This window comes from Mercenaria mercenaria, chromosome 16, assembly GCF_021730395.1.
Source record: "Mercenaria mercenaria strain notata chromosome 16, MADL_Memer_1, whole genome shotgun sequence".
NCBI lineage: Eukaryota > Metazoa > Mollusca > Bivalvia > Venerida > Veneridae > Mercenaria > Mercenaria mercenaria.
Window position 1 is genome coordinate 54,598,906 of NC_069376.1, and position 15,668 is coordinate 54,614,573.

The following is a 15,668-nucleotide window of genomic DNA, read 5'->3' on the forward strand; positions in this document are numbered from 1 at the left end:
GTTTAAAAATGTATTAAAGAACCAAAGCTATACATTGTGTTCATGACATTATTCTTTCACCAAATGTAATAGGAAGAAATAAAAATGAAACATAATTCTATACCCCCCAAAAAAGTTATATATATATATATATATATATATATATATATATATATATATATATATAGTTGTCACCTTGTGGTTCGTCAGGCAGTCGGTCCGTAGCATAACTTGAAAACTACTGGTTGCATGGATTCCAATAAAACTCTACATTAATTGTCAAGCACATTGAGAGGAAGGGCATTAAGGCCTAAAAAAATTCTTTGTTTCTGGTAACATGCTAAAAAAAAGTCAGGTTAGGTAGGTCAGATTTTTTTTTAATTTTGTTTTATTAAGGGAGATTTTTCAGAAATTATCTTTGTGTCAAACAAATTAATACAAGTAAGGGGGTTATGACTTTAGAGCATCAGTAAGTTGATTTCTAACATCACTGACCATGTTTAAAGCATAAATAGTGCAGTTTTGCACAGCTTTGATTGACAAGAGGCAGAACTTTCTAACTCCAGATGCTTCAAAGAAAATTTCAGCAGATCAAATCGACACACGGGACATTTTCGGTGCGGGTCAAATATGAATTTTTTCTAGATTTTTCTCGGGTCAACCCAACCAAATTTTGTTGTTGTTTTTTTTTTTTTGATAATAAAAAAGTTATGGTTGGCAGGAAAAAATAGGGTCGGTCGGGAAACCGGAACCACACATTTTATTTTATTCAGCCTAATGGTAGTCTATTGGAAAACCACAGTTTCCATAACATTTTCGCAAATAGAATTTTTTGTACAATGTAGATTTTGATGAAACTTCTCACAGTCATAAATAAACATAATGATTACTGGTTGAGTTCATTTTCCTCTGTTAAATGTTTATTGTACGATCTCAACACGCTTACAACGTCATTTCAATACATACAAAAGTAGCTCCCTATCTTGGACCACTAGAAATGTCACAGTCTTGGACAAATATTTCCGAGCTTTTCCCGATGCATTACTCTTGGGGCTTACAAGCGGAAAGAGACAAATTCAGAAATGCACAGAGAACCTGATTACACTTTTTGGAAACATCCAACAACCTCGAGGTGACAACGTGGTATAAAATTAAGGTAAGCATGCTGACACAGGATGTTAAACTGTTCCAATTTTTGGTAATACTGAAAAGTTATTTATGCTGCTTTTATGAAGTAAACAATCACGTTCAATTTAATGCAGGCAGATGTTCTTCTTTTAGGGTTTCTGACAGAGTTTAGGAATAGAAAAAAGGTTTTAGCATATAATTATATAATTGTGGTTTGAGTGATAATAGGCACAGATCAGGCACTGCTGTAGTTTTTCTATAGATTTTCATTACCAATAATGGCCCAGTCTCATACACCAAAATACAGAAATGACCAAATATGATTCTTTCAGTGAGATAATATAACACACACACAAATGAAATTATAATTTATAGGCTTATCCACTCCCATTTTTTAGCTCATCTGATTTTTTGAAAAAAAATGATGAGTTATTGTCATCACTTGAGCGGTTGTCGGCGTCGGCGTCGGCGTCGGCGTTGCCTGGTTAAGTTTTATGTTTAGGTCAGCTTTTCTCCTAACTATCAAAGCTATTGCTTTGAAACTTGGAAGACTTGTTCACCATCATAAGCTGACCAGTATAGCAAGAAACATAACTCCATCTTGCTTTTTGCAAGATTTATGGCCCCTTTTGTACTTAGAACAAAATCAGATTTCTTGGTTAAGTTTTATGTTTAGGTCAACTTTTCTCCTAAACTATCAAGCTATTGCTTTGAAACTTGGAATACTTGTTCACCATCATAAGCAGACCCTGTACATCAAGAAACATAACTCCATCTTGCTTTTTGCAAGAATTATTGCCCCTTTTGGACTTAGAAAATCAGTTTTCTTGGTTAAGTTTTATGTTATGGTCAGCTTTTATCCTAAACTATCAAAGCTATTGCTTTAAAACTTGCAACACTTGTTCACCATCATAAGCTGACCCTGTACAGCAAGAAACATAACTCCATCCTGCTTTTTGCAAGATTTATGGCCCTTTTGGACTTAGAAAATATCAGATTTCTTGGTTAAGTTTTATGTTTAGGTCAACTTTTTCTCTTAAACTATCAAAGCTATTGCTTTGAAACTTGCAACACTTGTTCACCATCATAAGCTGACCCTGTACAGCAAGCAACATAACTCCATCCTGCTTTTTGCAATAATTATTGCCCCTTTTGGACTTAGAAAATCATTTTTCTTGGTTGAGTATTATGTTTAAGGCAACTTTTCTCATAAACTATCAAAGCTATTGCTTTAAAACTTTGCAACAGTTTTTCCACAATCATAAGTGGACACTGTACATCAAGAAACATAACTCTATCCTGCTTTTTGGCAAGATGATGGCCCTTTTTAGACTTAGAAAATCATGGTAGGACAATATTTCTATTATACAAAAAAAATCAGATGAGCGTCAGCACCCGCAAGGCGGTGCTCTTGTTTATTCACATGAAACCACTTTAGGGCTCAAGATGAGCTATGGTTCATCGTCTTTTGTCAACAATACACTTTAAAAAACATCTTTTCCTCTGAAAATACAGGTCAAAATAACACCCTGCTTGTCTGTAGCATCACTTTTCAAGTTTGTTCAAAAGAAGGCATTTGGCACCTTTTAGGAGCTGCAAGAGCTAGAAATAGAAAAGTTTTGACCTGTAAACAACTGTTACTTCTCGTGAACAACTTTATGGATCTTCGTCAAACTTGGTCTTCATTATTTTAAGGTCCTTTTTATGCCCCCGAAGGGAGGCATATAGTTTTTGAACCGTCTGTTGGTCTGTCTGTCAGTCTGTCAGTCTGTCCGCAATTTTCGTGTCCGGTCCATATCTTTGTCATCGATGGATGGATTTTCAAATAACTTGGCATGAATGTGTACCACAGTAAGACGACATGTCGCGCGCAAGACCCAGGCCCGTAGCTCAAAGGTCAAGGTCACACTTAGACATTAAAGGATAGTGCATTAATGGGCGTGTCCGGTCCATATCTTTGTCGTCGATGGATGGATTTTCAAATAACTTGGCATGAATGTGTACCACAGTAAGACGACGTGTCGCGCGCAAGACCCAGGTCCATAGCTCAAAGGTCAAGGTCACACTTAGACGTTAAAGGATAGTGCATTGATGGGCGTGTCCGGTCCATATCTTTGTCATCGATGGATGGATTTTCAAATAACTTGGCATGAATGTGTACCACAATAAGACGACGTGTCGCACGCAAGACCCAGGTCCGTAGCTCAAAGGTCAAGGTCACACTTAGACGTTAAAGGATAGTGCATTGATGGGCGTGTCCGGTCCATATCTTTGTCATCGAGGATGGATTTTCAAATAACTTGGCATGAATGTGTACCACAGTAAGACGACGTGTAGCACGCAAGACCCAGGTCCGTAGCTCAAAGGTCAAGGTCACACTTAGACATTAAAGGTCATTTTTCATGATAGTGCATTGATGGGCGTGTCCGGTCCATATCATTGTCATTCATGCATGGATTTTAAAATAACTACGCATGAATGTGTGACACAGTAAGACGATGTGTCGCGCGCAAGACCCAGCTCCGTAGGTCAAAGGTCCTAAACTCTAACATCGGCCATAATTATTCATTCAAAGTGCCATCGGGGGCATGTGTCATCCTATGGAGACAGCTCTTGTTCAATTTTTTTTTTCAACTGGAGGCACTTGGTCCGTGTTAGAGGCCACTAGAGCTGAAAATAGAAACACCTATTTAGCTCGTCTATTCGAAGAATAAGTAGAGCTATCCTATTCACCACGGGATCGGAGTTGTAGTTGGCGTCAGACCTCAGTTAAGTTTTTCGTACCAGTCCACATTATGGCAAAGTCTATTGAGATAGCGCTTTGAAACTTTCAACACTTGTTTACCATCATCATGTCCAGTTTTAGGCAAGAGTACATATATCCATCAAGGATTTTGGCTGAATAATGGCCCCTTTTAACTTACAAATCTTGGTTAAGTTTTTCATACTAGTTCATATTTTGTGTAAAGTGTTTCACATATGGCTTTGAAACTTTTATCACTTGTTTATTATAACAGTCTCTATCTGTAGGCAAGAGTACATAACTGTCAGCTATTTTGGCTGAATTATTGCTCTTTTTGGACTTTGAAATTTGTACAATTTTTGTACAAATCAGTGTTCTGTCAAAACTATTTGACATGTGGCTTTGAAATTTTGAACTCTTTTTTATCATCATGATTTCCATCTATAAGCAAGAGTACATAACTCTTTCAACTATTTTGACTGAATTATGGCCCTTTTTGAACTTGGAAATTGGTTCAGTTTTTGTACAAGTTCAAACTTTGTCAAAACTATTTTACATGTTGCTTTTAAACTTTGGACACTTGCTCGTCATCACAGTGTCCATCTGTGGGCAAGAGTACATAACTCTGTCAGTTATTTTGGCTGAATTTTGGCCCGTTTTGGACTTGGAAATTGGTTCAGTTTTTGTATCATTCATTGCTTTGAATAAGAATAGTCATATTGTCCAAAGCAGAATGAATTTTTACACTAAATCTTGTGGGGGTACTTATGTACATGTATTGCACTAATACGAATAAATGCTCTCTAATGTAAGCAGGTGCTCTTTAAGAATAAGACTGAGTTTAACCTGATTGACCCTGCATGCGACTGGTGACCATTTAAGACGTTCAAAATGTCCCTTATCAACATTGGGTTTAAACTGAAAATAAATCTGATTAATTTGTTCTGGTTACTTGTAACTTCTGTTCTTTAACTTGGCCCCTTTCAGGGGCTGTAAGACTTACAAATAGAAATACCTTTTAATGAGTTCTACTCATGAACCACTTGAAGGATCTTCATTAAACTTGGTCTATAGAATAATTTTAAGGCAGTCTTACAATCTTTTTCAAAGGGGGCACTTGGTCACTTTTATGGGCAACTAGAGCCAAAAATAGAAAAAAAACCCAAAACATTTAACAGCTTTTTCTCGGGAACTGCTTGATGGATCTTCATCAAACTTGGTTTACGTCAGCATCATTTTAAGGTCCTCTTACAAAATTTTGTTGAAACTGGGGCACTTGGATCCTTTCAGGGGCTGTTAAAGCTAAAAATAGAAATACATTTTAAAAACTTATAAGGTCATTTCACAATTTGTACAAATTTGGGTCCTTTGCCTCTTTTAGGAGCCACTAGAGATGAAAATAGAGAAACCTTTAAACAGTCTCTTTTCATGAACCACTTGATGGATCTTAAAGGGAAAGGCAATGTTGTTTTGATGTTAATTCCATCTGCTGGGATTTCTTTAACCATTTAAAAATGTGAAAGAATTTTCAAAATTGAGATAAAAATAAGAAAGTTGTGAGCATTTATATTTGATTAAAAAGGCAGCCATTTTGTTTCCATGGCAACAAAACAAAATGGCAGATTTATTAAATTTCTAGACACATATTTGAACTCTGTAAAATAATTTCTCCAATTTTTCAATCTATAATGAATCAGTTAGCATATTTTACATATTACATTTAGGAAACATTTAAAATTAATCTATTTAAAAGGTTATTTGCTGAAAAAAGAATTCAGCAGCTTGTAAATGATGTCCTAAACACACAAAAAGGCTGCCTCCATGATCAGCAACTTTCTTAAAATTCAAACTGCCATATCTTTTTCAATAGTGGTCCGATTTTAAAAATTCTTTCAGCGTTATGAAGGGCTTAATAATGGCTTTCATATAAACTTAACATATTATCAGACTTTCCTTGTTCTTTAATAACACTTGGTCTGTAGTTTCATAGAAAGGTCCTTACTCAATTTTGTTCAAATGGGGGCAGTTGGCTCCATTAGGGACTGCTGAAAATAGAAAAAGCTTTAAATAAATTCTTTCTGTGAACCATGTGATGGATGTCTATAGGTTTATTTTAAGGTCCTCTCAAATTTGCTCTGTTGGGTACATTTGGCCTCTTTTCAGGGACTGCAACAGCTGAAAATAGAAAAAAGTAAACTTTTAATGACTTCTTCTCAGGAACAGCTTGATGGATCTTCATCAGTCTTAGTCTGTAATATCATTGTAAGGTTCCCCTTTAAAAATTTTTCTAATGGGGTACTTGACCTCTTTTTAGGAACACTAGAGCTAAAAATAGGAAACCCTTAAACAACATTTTCTATTGATCAATTTCCATCAAACCTGGTATCTAGAATCATTATAAGGTCCTCCCTCAAAGTTGCTGAAATGGGTGCTATTGACCTGTAATATGTTTTTGTATGGTACCGGTAAACACAGATATTACCATTCCAAGTTCATTGTTTTATACATGTATTCAAAGTCAAAAAGTCAGGTGAGCTATTTAGGGCCGCTTTAGCCCTCTTCTTTATGATTGTTCTGCAGTCAAACCTACCCCTTTTGTTGAATGACATTTAGAGGCAAAAATGCCCACTGACACCTACTGTTAGAAAGAGACAATAAGAAAATAGTGCATTCATCCAGACACTTATAGAATATTCCAAGTTTCGCAGAAAGCATTGTATTGCTTGATTTTGATACAAGTTTTATGATTGCAATTAGTACCTTTTTATCCAGTTGACTTATGTCTCATTCATTCTTGCGGGTTAAATCCCTATACTTTGCAATAGTCAAAAACAACCTCTGACCTGAAGGTAAATTTTATTTACCATTGCTTTTAAGCTCACCTGAGCACAGAATGCTCAGGATGAGCTATTGTGATCACTCACCGTTCAGCGTGGTGAGGGAGACATATTGATTTACTCTTGTTTCTGTGTGTCTGTCTTGCCATAAGTCGTCGGCCAAGTTCGCTAATTACCGGTAGGCCGCTAACTCCAACATGCTTACTCCAACATACCAATAGGCCGCTTGCTCCAACATGCTTTAACTCCAACATTTATCTGATAGGCGGCTTACTCCAAAATGCTTACTCCAACACTTACCCGATAGGCCACTTGCTCCAACATGCTTACTCCAACACTTACCCAATAGGCGGCTTACTCCAACATGCTTACTCCAGCACTTACCCGATAGGCCACTTGCTCCAACATGCTTAAACTCCAACATTTATCTGATAGGCGGCTTACTCCAAAATGCTTACTCCAACACTTACCCGATAGGCCACTTGCTCCAACATGCTTACTCCAACACTTACCCAATCAGCAGCTTACTCCAACATGCTTACTCCAACACTTACCCGATAGGCCACTTGCTCCAACATGTTTACTCCAACACTTATCCGATAGGTCGCTTACTCCAACATGTTTACTCCAACACTTTTCAGAAAGGCTGCTTACTCCAACATGCTTACTCCAACACTTATCAGATAGGATGCTTACTCCATCATGCTACTCCAACACTTATCAGATAGGCCGCTTACTCAAACACTTATTCCAAAGCTATCAAAGATATATTTTCTGTGGGTCAACAGTATATTAAGACAGACTTACTGTTCAGATGATTAGGCAGTTGTGGGAGAAATGCATTTTTCTCAATAGCAGCTCTAGTTTCTAAACAGATTTTAGTAGTTATCTGGAATAATCTTTACCATGACCTACTCACCTAGTTTTTGTCACTGAAGCCAAAGCAAAGAAGTCTGTTTAATCAAGCAACTTAACTCAGGTGAGCAATATAGGGCCATCCTGGCCCTCTTGTTGAAAAAGTTAACATGTAGAGCATTCAAGCGACCCTATTTTAATGACTATTCAAACCAATTTTACCTTACTCCAAGCACTTAGCTGGTACATGTACCGTTTTACAGCTGGTTTGACTAAGACAATTGTGACAAAGTGCCTTGTCCAAGGACATACCACAATGGGCATGTGAAAGAGAGAATGTATAGAAAAGAACTTACAGGTGTATAAGATACTGTTCCTAACTATCCTTATACATTAATTTTGTATTTTATTTGATCTTTAAGTTATCACCAGGCTCTATCTTAGTTTTATTTGCAGATAGTAATGGTTGCGGCCTTGCTTCTGGCAATCTCCAAGGTGCAACCAGTGACCAGACCACAGGGTGCACTGTTGACCAGACCATAGTCTTCACGGGTGACCAGAACACTATAGACAACAGTAACAAGAGTACAGCATGCATTACTGAACAGACCACAGCTGATACCAGTGACCAGATCAGTAAAATAGGTAAAATTTGTGGAGATAAGAATAGCGTTATTATAACAGTAGCTTGATATGGGATATTGTATTTGATTTCAGTGGATTTTACTAAACCTTGATTACCCAAGGAGTGCAAGCAGTCTGATATGGTCTGGTAAAATCAGACTTGGTCAGAAGCATCCTTTTATGGATCTTTTTCAATAGAAATGCTATGGAAAAGCCAGGGAAATTCAGTTTTAATCAAGTGTGGGAAACCTAAAACTTGGAAAAGATGTTCACCATCATATAATTTTTTAGGACTAGTTACCTGAAAAATATTGTGTGGTTCTGGTCACCCGACCCTAGCTTTAAATTATGTTGACTCTAGCATATTTTAGACTAGTTTGTGAAACAATATTGTTTCATTCCTTAGTGCTTGTTTGCCTTTTGTGGTCATATGAGAAAATTAATGCTGTGCAAATCACTCTGCCTTTATTGCAGCCTGCATGAATGTTTACATGTGCAAATAGTACTGAAACAACATTTATGGCTATATTGGTGTTATATCTAAAATCTACATGCTGATAGTTTTTCACACTCAAGAATATTAAATTTGCACAGTATTGAATTCAGTATACTTACCAACCTAAACTGAAGCTAAATAATTGCTTTAAGGTCCTACTGAACAATGACCTATCCGACCTATTTTAAAAAAGCATGTTACACTTACCTCACAGTTTCTTTCAATACCTAGCTCTACTAGATATGTTCCTTTTTGAACTTTCAGAATTGGTCTGTGATGAAGTTACATTGGACAGCATCTGTGATCAACCCTTATCTGAGGTAATTAGTGACATGGTGGGCAGCATCAGTGACCAACCCTTATCTGACTTAATATGTGATAAAAACACAGCTGACATGATCCAGAATTGTACTGTTGAACTTGATAGACTTGATAATTTGTGGGATATGACTGATGACATTGACAATGACCCGGATTATGAAGAAGGAAGCTCTGCTGAAGATAGTGAAAGTTGTGCTGAAAATAGTGACTCTGATGAATTTTCTGACTCTACTGAAAGGAGAGATGAGTTGCAGGAATTTTTGCCAAGATCTACCTACACCAAAAAGACACCAGTTGAAATTATTGACTTGCGGAAAGCTTCCAGTGAAATCATGCCTTGCTCAAGACCATTCAATGAAGATGATTTTGATAGGTGTGTTAATTGCCCAAATATATACACAAAGAAATTAAGTAAAAACAGCAATGAAAATTCAAAAATCGGAAGGCTTTATGACAAGGTGCATGCCTGCTTTTACTGCAGAAATCTTAAAACAAACATTCAGTCACACCTATTGAACAAACATGGGAAAAAGGAAGATGTATCTGAAATAAAACAGCTGCAAAATAGGGAAAAGATGTTGCAAACCGAAGATTGTAGGACAGAAGTTCGAAAAGAGATAAAAAGGAAACAAGCTCTTCTAAGAAACAAAGGAGATGATAAGCATAATAATAGCATATGTCTTCTTAAACAAGGTGAACTTTTATTGGTACGCAGAAGACAGGTAAAGTTTAATTCAAGACTATATGGTGCTTGCCCTGAATGTAGAGAATGGATGTTACTGAAAGTGAACTATGGAAAACACATAAAAGTGTGTCCAGCTAAAACTATAATGTCTGTGTCATCTGCCATTGTACAATCAATGATTTTTAAAGACCATATTAAAACAAATCCATCTAAAGAACTACATGAAGTCTTCAGTTCAATGCTCAAGGATGATATAGGATATATTGCTCTTGGAGACAAGCTTATAATAGCATTAGGAGAGGCATACTTCCTGAACACATATGCAGACAAGTTAAAAAGAAAAAATTATTCTAGTTTTAGAATGCGTCTAGCAGCACGTTTATTGAACCTTATACGGAAAGAAATTGGTGATGATAATGCTTCGATGAGTGATTGCATGGTGGTGGAAAATGTTGACATATTTGCAAAGTGTGTCTTGCTGGCTTGTGGGAAAACCAATGATGAAGAGTTAAAATATCCCAGTGTTGCCTTGAAAATAGTCGAGGACTTAAAAAAGATGGTAGCAGCAAAAATTGCTTACGCAGCTAAAAGCAGAGATTTTCAAGCTAGAGAGGAAGGGAAGTTGTTTGATGATTTTCTTACAAATGAATGGAAAGCAAAGGTGAAAAACCAGGCAGCTGAGCTGCTTAAGCAACGACAGTTGAAGAAAAAAGACCCATTGCCTGATCCACAAGATATCGCCACATTGACAAAGTTTCTGATTGAGAATCTTGAAACAATCAAATTAGACAGTGACATAACAGTATACAGGAGAGTTGTCCTCCTGACAGAGGCTCGTCTTCTCTTATATAATCGTCAAAGACCTGGAGAATTGGAGTCATTAGAGTAAGTACATATTTTGTATTTCGTTAGCTTTATGATTATTGAATGGCCAGTTTGATCATTCTTTTAACACAAACTGCCATAAGGTCTTCTGTCAAGAGCAATCTTTCTGAATATTAACCATATTTAACATAGAGTATAATAGATATGTTGACCTGGCGTATCTTTGTGTCATGTAAATATTCCTCAGGGATGTTATATTAAAAATGGATAACCATTCTTATCACCAACAAATATTAAAATTAGAAGTGTGATTACTGCATTCAGTTTGCAAGATTTGTGAAATCAAAAATAATGTTCTTATGAGAGCTAGGTACCAGTAATTAGGTTATGCATGTTTGTCTGTGTGATTGCTGGACACCTAAGTTGGAGACATGGTTGGAATTATAAAATGATATATATGTGTGTTGTTTATTGAGTAATTAATATCAGTATGGAGGACTGTATATTCGATTTAATCAATTACTGTAACAATCAATGAAATAATGACCAGGCCATAAGTTACCCAAAAGTGGTAAATGACTGGGCAAGCACCGACAGAATTTTGTAATTGGCTAGATTGTAATCAATTCCCATATTAAAATCTAGTTGCTCCAAATAGTACCCCTGTAAAAGACTTTTTCCATTATGTAAACTTAGGTTTCTTTGTATTTGCATCATCAAACAGATTCTGAAGTTAATTTTGACTAAACACTTAAACCTTTATCTTGCAGCATTGAAACATACAAAAAGAGGTTGGCTAGTGTAAATGAAACAGACCTCAGTCTGCGTAACCAGTTGACTACATTGGAAAACAAGTTAATGGAGTCTCGGGAACTCGAGTTGAGAGGGAAGGTCAGTTTCATGTATTCTTCTTGTAACATGTAAAGAGTTGGCAGAAGTGACTATTTGACAAGAGTCACAGTTACAATGAATAGGAAAGAGGTATTTCGTGATGACTTAACTTTTTGTAAACTTTAAGGTATTGTAAGAGGCCGACATGCTTAAAAGGCATTATATATTACATATCAAGGACTGAGCGCAAATTTATTGTATCTTGTTCTTTATTCATACACTGTTACAATAGTTTCAGGCTCAGCCCATGATATTTACAAACTTCACAATGATGCAAAAATATTACCCCCAAGCTTAGCCTTGAATGATAATTTTATTCTCTTTTTTTGTGTGCAATATTTAGTCATCTGCAGTAGCATTTACCAATATGCTCAACCTCCTGCATCTAAGCACATGAATTTTTACTTTGATTCATTATTTCTCTGGAAAGTCAGTGGTTCTGCCAAGGTACCCGCTTGTGATGAAATAATGCACGGGGCACCCAGGGTCTTCCGCCACCATCAGAAGCTGGAAATTCATCATATGACTATAATTGTGTTGGTGTGACGTTAAACCCAATAAAACAGATTTAGTATACTGTTGCTTACAATTTTTGCTTTCTTTAGCATGTTCCAGATTACACTGGCATCAACTAATTAGTTTGAAAACAGTGAAACAAAACCAAAAACACTGTGCGTCATTAAATAGAATTTTGTTAACAGTTGTGTAACTGTTCATTTTGCTGAATTAAGTAAACATTTATTTAACAGTATCTTAAAAGAGACTGTGATTGCATTTTATCAGATGTTTGAAGACTCCCAAAACTGCATGTTAACTTGTCAGCCGAAGTAGCATGTTTTGTCAGTCCAAATGAACTTTTCTGACAGAGAGACATATATGAAAGATCTATCTTTCATGTTATATCCTGTATTTATTTTCATTTCATTCAGTCAAACAACAAGTACCTCTGCTGCTACCAGATGACGTAAAAAAGCCTTTAGCTTATCTTGCTGACAGCCATGTGAGAGACATTGTTGGGATTGCAAAGGACATGCCATATGTTTTTGCAAGTACAGGTATCCAACTTGTTTTTTTGATCAGCCACATCAGTTTCTTAGGTTTCAAATTTTTTAGCTCATAAACTTTGGAATTCATAGTTTAAACTGTCAAAATAAAATGTGCAACTGATTTGAAAAGACATTGTTGTTGGTGGTATAGTGTCTCTTCAGATCCAATCAAAGATAGGGATGTATAAGTCTTTTTTTTTTTTAAATACCTTTTTTACGGATTCATTGGTGTTCACAATTGTAGAACAAAAATGCTATCAGATATATAAAAAAATAAGAAAATAAGAAAATTATAATGTGTTAAACCTTTTATTTTTGGACAGATTTTTATGTTTTATGTGAGTTTTACTGCTTTTCAATACTCACTTTGCCATTGAAATGTATGCTACACATGGTAAAATTTCACTGGAATGTGTAAAGAGAACTATTTTAATACAGTTGACGTACATGGTATATATTTTTTGAAGCTTCTAACATTAACCTGTCAAATGGTACTTTTATGATACTTATGTGATCAGATTTAACAAGCTTTTAAGGGTCAAAGTTTACCTGTTTTGACCACTGTCAATGGGATCACTGTCATCCATTATTTTAATAGCATTAAGCATATACAAAAAGAATTAAGTAGAAATCTCGAACCATAAAAAAGATATGATATAATTTGTCAGGGCACTGTTAATCAAATAAAACCATTTCAAATTAGCTTCTAACTTGTTTTGCATGAGAAAAGCTTTCCTCTTGAATTGTATGGCTAGAAAATTATTTTAAAATGCAAAATATAACATCTACCTTTAAAGAACCTTTTGTCTACCTCTGCACTAGGGAAAAATTACTGTAAACTGGTTTAACACAAGTGATATATTTGCTTCTGTCACGGTATTGTAATCTGATTGGTGCTGGCAGGCAATACAAGTGATCCAGTGAACCCAATTTTAGTATAGAGTATAATCCTATAAAACTGATCATTTCAGGGTTCAATTGTGTCCAGGGGCAACAAGTTTTTTTTTTTTAAACATGTCTAAGGTCAGAATTGTTATAAAGAAAATGAATAAATGATAAATTTCCATGACCAATTTTCATTAATTGTTTGAAATCAAAACCTTACAGTTATCATTACTTGTTCAATTAATTTCTTGCTCACTTTGCTCTAGTGGGTGAGAAAATGAAAGGGCAAAAATGTCAGAAGCATTAAATTTTTCAGGGAAATTTCTTAAAACTATATTCCAACGAATTGAGGGAACCATGCATTCTCAATGACACTGAATTTTCAAAGTTTTGGACCCTGAACCATTCCAGATCAAATGGGAAATGTGGCTGGATAAGTGTTTTTCCAAATAAATCTACTTTCTGTTAACATTTAAGGTAAGGAGCCAATGAGGGCTGGGGCTGCCCTAGATGTGGTCAAGTACGAAGCAGAATTGAAACACCCAGAGAGGATCTACGCAACAAATTTAAGAAAGTATACAGCCACTATATCACAGGTTAGTTTATTGAAACTGTCACTTTTCTCATTTTCAGCTTCACTATACAAAGTATGTGTAGAGCTATCCTACTCAACCTGGCATTGGCGTTGCATCCTTCCTCACACAGCTTACTTAAAGTTTTGATGCACTTCCTCTTTTTAGCTCACCAAAGACTCATGGTGTGCTTTCGTGACCTCTCGATGTCCGTCTTTCGTCGTCTGTCTGTCAACAATTTGTAAAAAAATCTTCTTCGAAACCACTGTGCAGATTTACACCAATCTTCACTGGTATGATCCTTGGGTGGCCCCTCTCAAAAATTGTTCAAAGAATTGAATTCCACACAGAACTTTAAAAATTTTCTTGTCCAAAACCGCAAGGCATAGAGCCTCGATATTTGGCATGTGACATCATTTAATAGTCCTCTATGAGATTGTTCAAATTATGCCCTGGGGGATGAACAGAGGCCCCACTCCTGGTGTTCCAAGTTTTACATAGATTTATATAGGAAAAAACTTTTTAAAAATCTTCTTGTCTGAAACCACAAGACCCAGGCCTTTGATATTTGGTATATAGCATTGCTTTGTGGACCTCTACCAAGATTGTTCACATTATTACCCTTGGGTGAAAAGGGGCACTGACCTACTGACCTACTTTCTTGTTTTGTAAGATACAGTCTTGAAATTAAGATGACAGTTTTGCACACCGATCTTAATGCTGACATTCAGTGACCATGAATATGGCCTACTGACCTACTTTCTTAATATTTTAGCATCAGTTTGACATTTGGAACATGTAGCTCATATTACTCAGGTGAGCAATCCAGGGTCATCTGACACTGTTATTTCTCTTCATATCTGTAATTACTTAATGGATTTGCTTCAAACTATTCCTCATCATCACCCACATCATATGGCACAAGGGCCATAACTCTTGCACCAATATCTCATGAATTATCTCCCATTTTACTTAGAATTTCAGGCTAAAGTGTTGGTGCACCCTGTCTAAGTTATTGATAAATGGATTTGATTCAAACTTAGACAGTTGTTCCTTATCATCACTCACATCATATGACACAAGGTGCATAACCTTGCACCAATTTTTCATGAATTATGCCCCATTTTTACTTTGAATTTTAGGTTAATTTCAATGTATTTTCACTATATCTCTCTTATCATAGAAGTGATTTGATTCATTTAAAATTTCGCATGCAACTAACTCAAGCTGAATCAGAGTAACAGTGATATATATTGAATTAAAATTTCATGCAATGCTTCAAAGTCATGAAACCTTCTGAAATAACCAGGTTAGATAACTCTTGATTGAATTTGATCAGTTATGGCCATTTTTTTGACATTGCAAATATGGTTAAAGCTTTGCTAACTATCAGGCTCAATTACAACTGAAACATCACACAATGCTTCCAAGTTCTCAGACCTACTGAAGTAATCAAATATATCTTGGTGTAATTTGATTTAAATTATGTTCCTCTTTTTACTGGCGAACCACTGCACCCAGGACCTTCAAACTTCACATGCTGATAGTACTTATTGAGTACACCACTCCTACTGACTTTGGGATCACCAGGTCAAAGGTCAAGGTCACAGGGGCCAATGTTAACTTTTTGCATGAAGGCACTTTACTCGCGAACCACTGCACCCAGGACCTTCAAACTTCACATGCTGATAGTACTTACTGAGTACTTCACCCCTACTGACTTTTGGATCACCAGGCCAAAGGTCAAGGTCACAGGGGCCAGCATTAACTTTTTGCATGAA

General features: G+C 36.1%; 2 protein-coding genes across 2 annotated transcripts in view; both read left to right on the plus strand.

The window, feature by feature from the left end:
• The window catches only part of LOC123541349 (uncharacterized), a 52,533-nt gene extending 41,101 nt beyond the window's left edge, over positions 1-11,432 (plus strand). The window contains exons 5-7 of the mRNA XM_053527119.1: positions 7,999-8,187; positions 8,927-10,553; positions 11,264-11,432. Of these exons, the coding sequence (XP_053383094.1) occupies positions 7,999-8,187; positions 8,927-10,553; positions 11,264-11,417 (1,970 nt within the window). The 3' untranslated portion in view covers positions 11,418-11,432. The remainder of the gene's footprint in view (positions 1-7,998; positions 8,188-8,926; positions 10,554-11,263) is intronic.
• A 27-nt stretch (positions 11,433-11,459) lies between these two features.
• The window catches only part of LOC123541348 (uncharacterized protein KIAA1958-like), a 38,252-nt gene continuing 34,043 nt past the window's right edge, over positions 11,460-15,668 (plus strand). The window contains exons 1-3 of the mRNA XM_053525947.1: positions 11,460-11,499; positions 12,314-12,439; positions 13,793-13,911. Of these exons, the coding sequence (XP_053381922.1) occupies positions 11,460-11,499; positions 12,314-12,439; positions 13,793-13,911 (285 nt within the window). The remainder of the gene's footprint in view (positions 11,500-12,313; positions 12,440-13,792; positions 13,912-15,668) is intronic.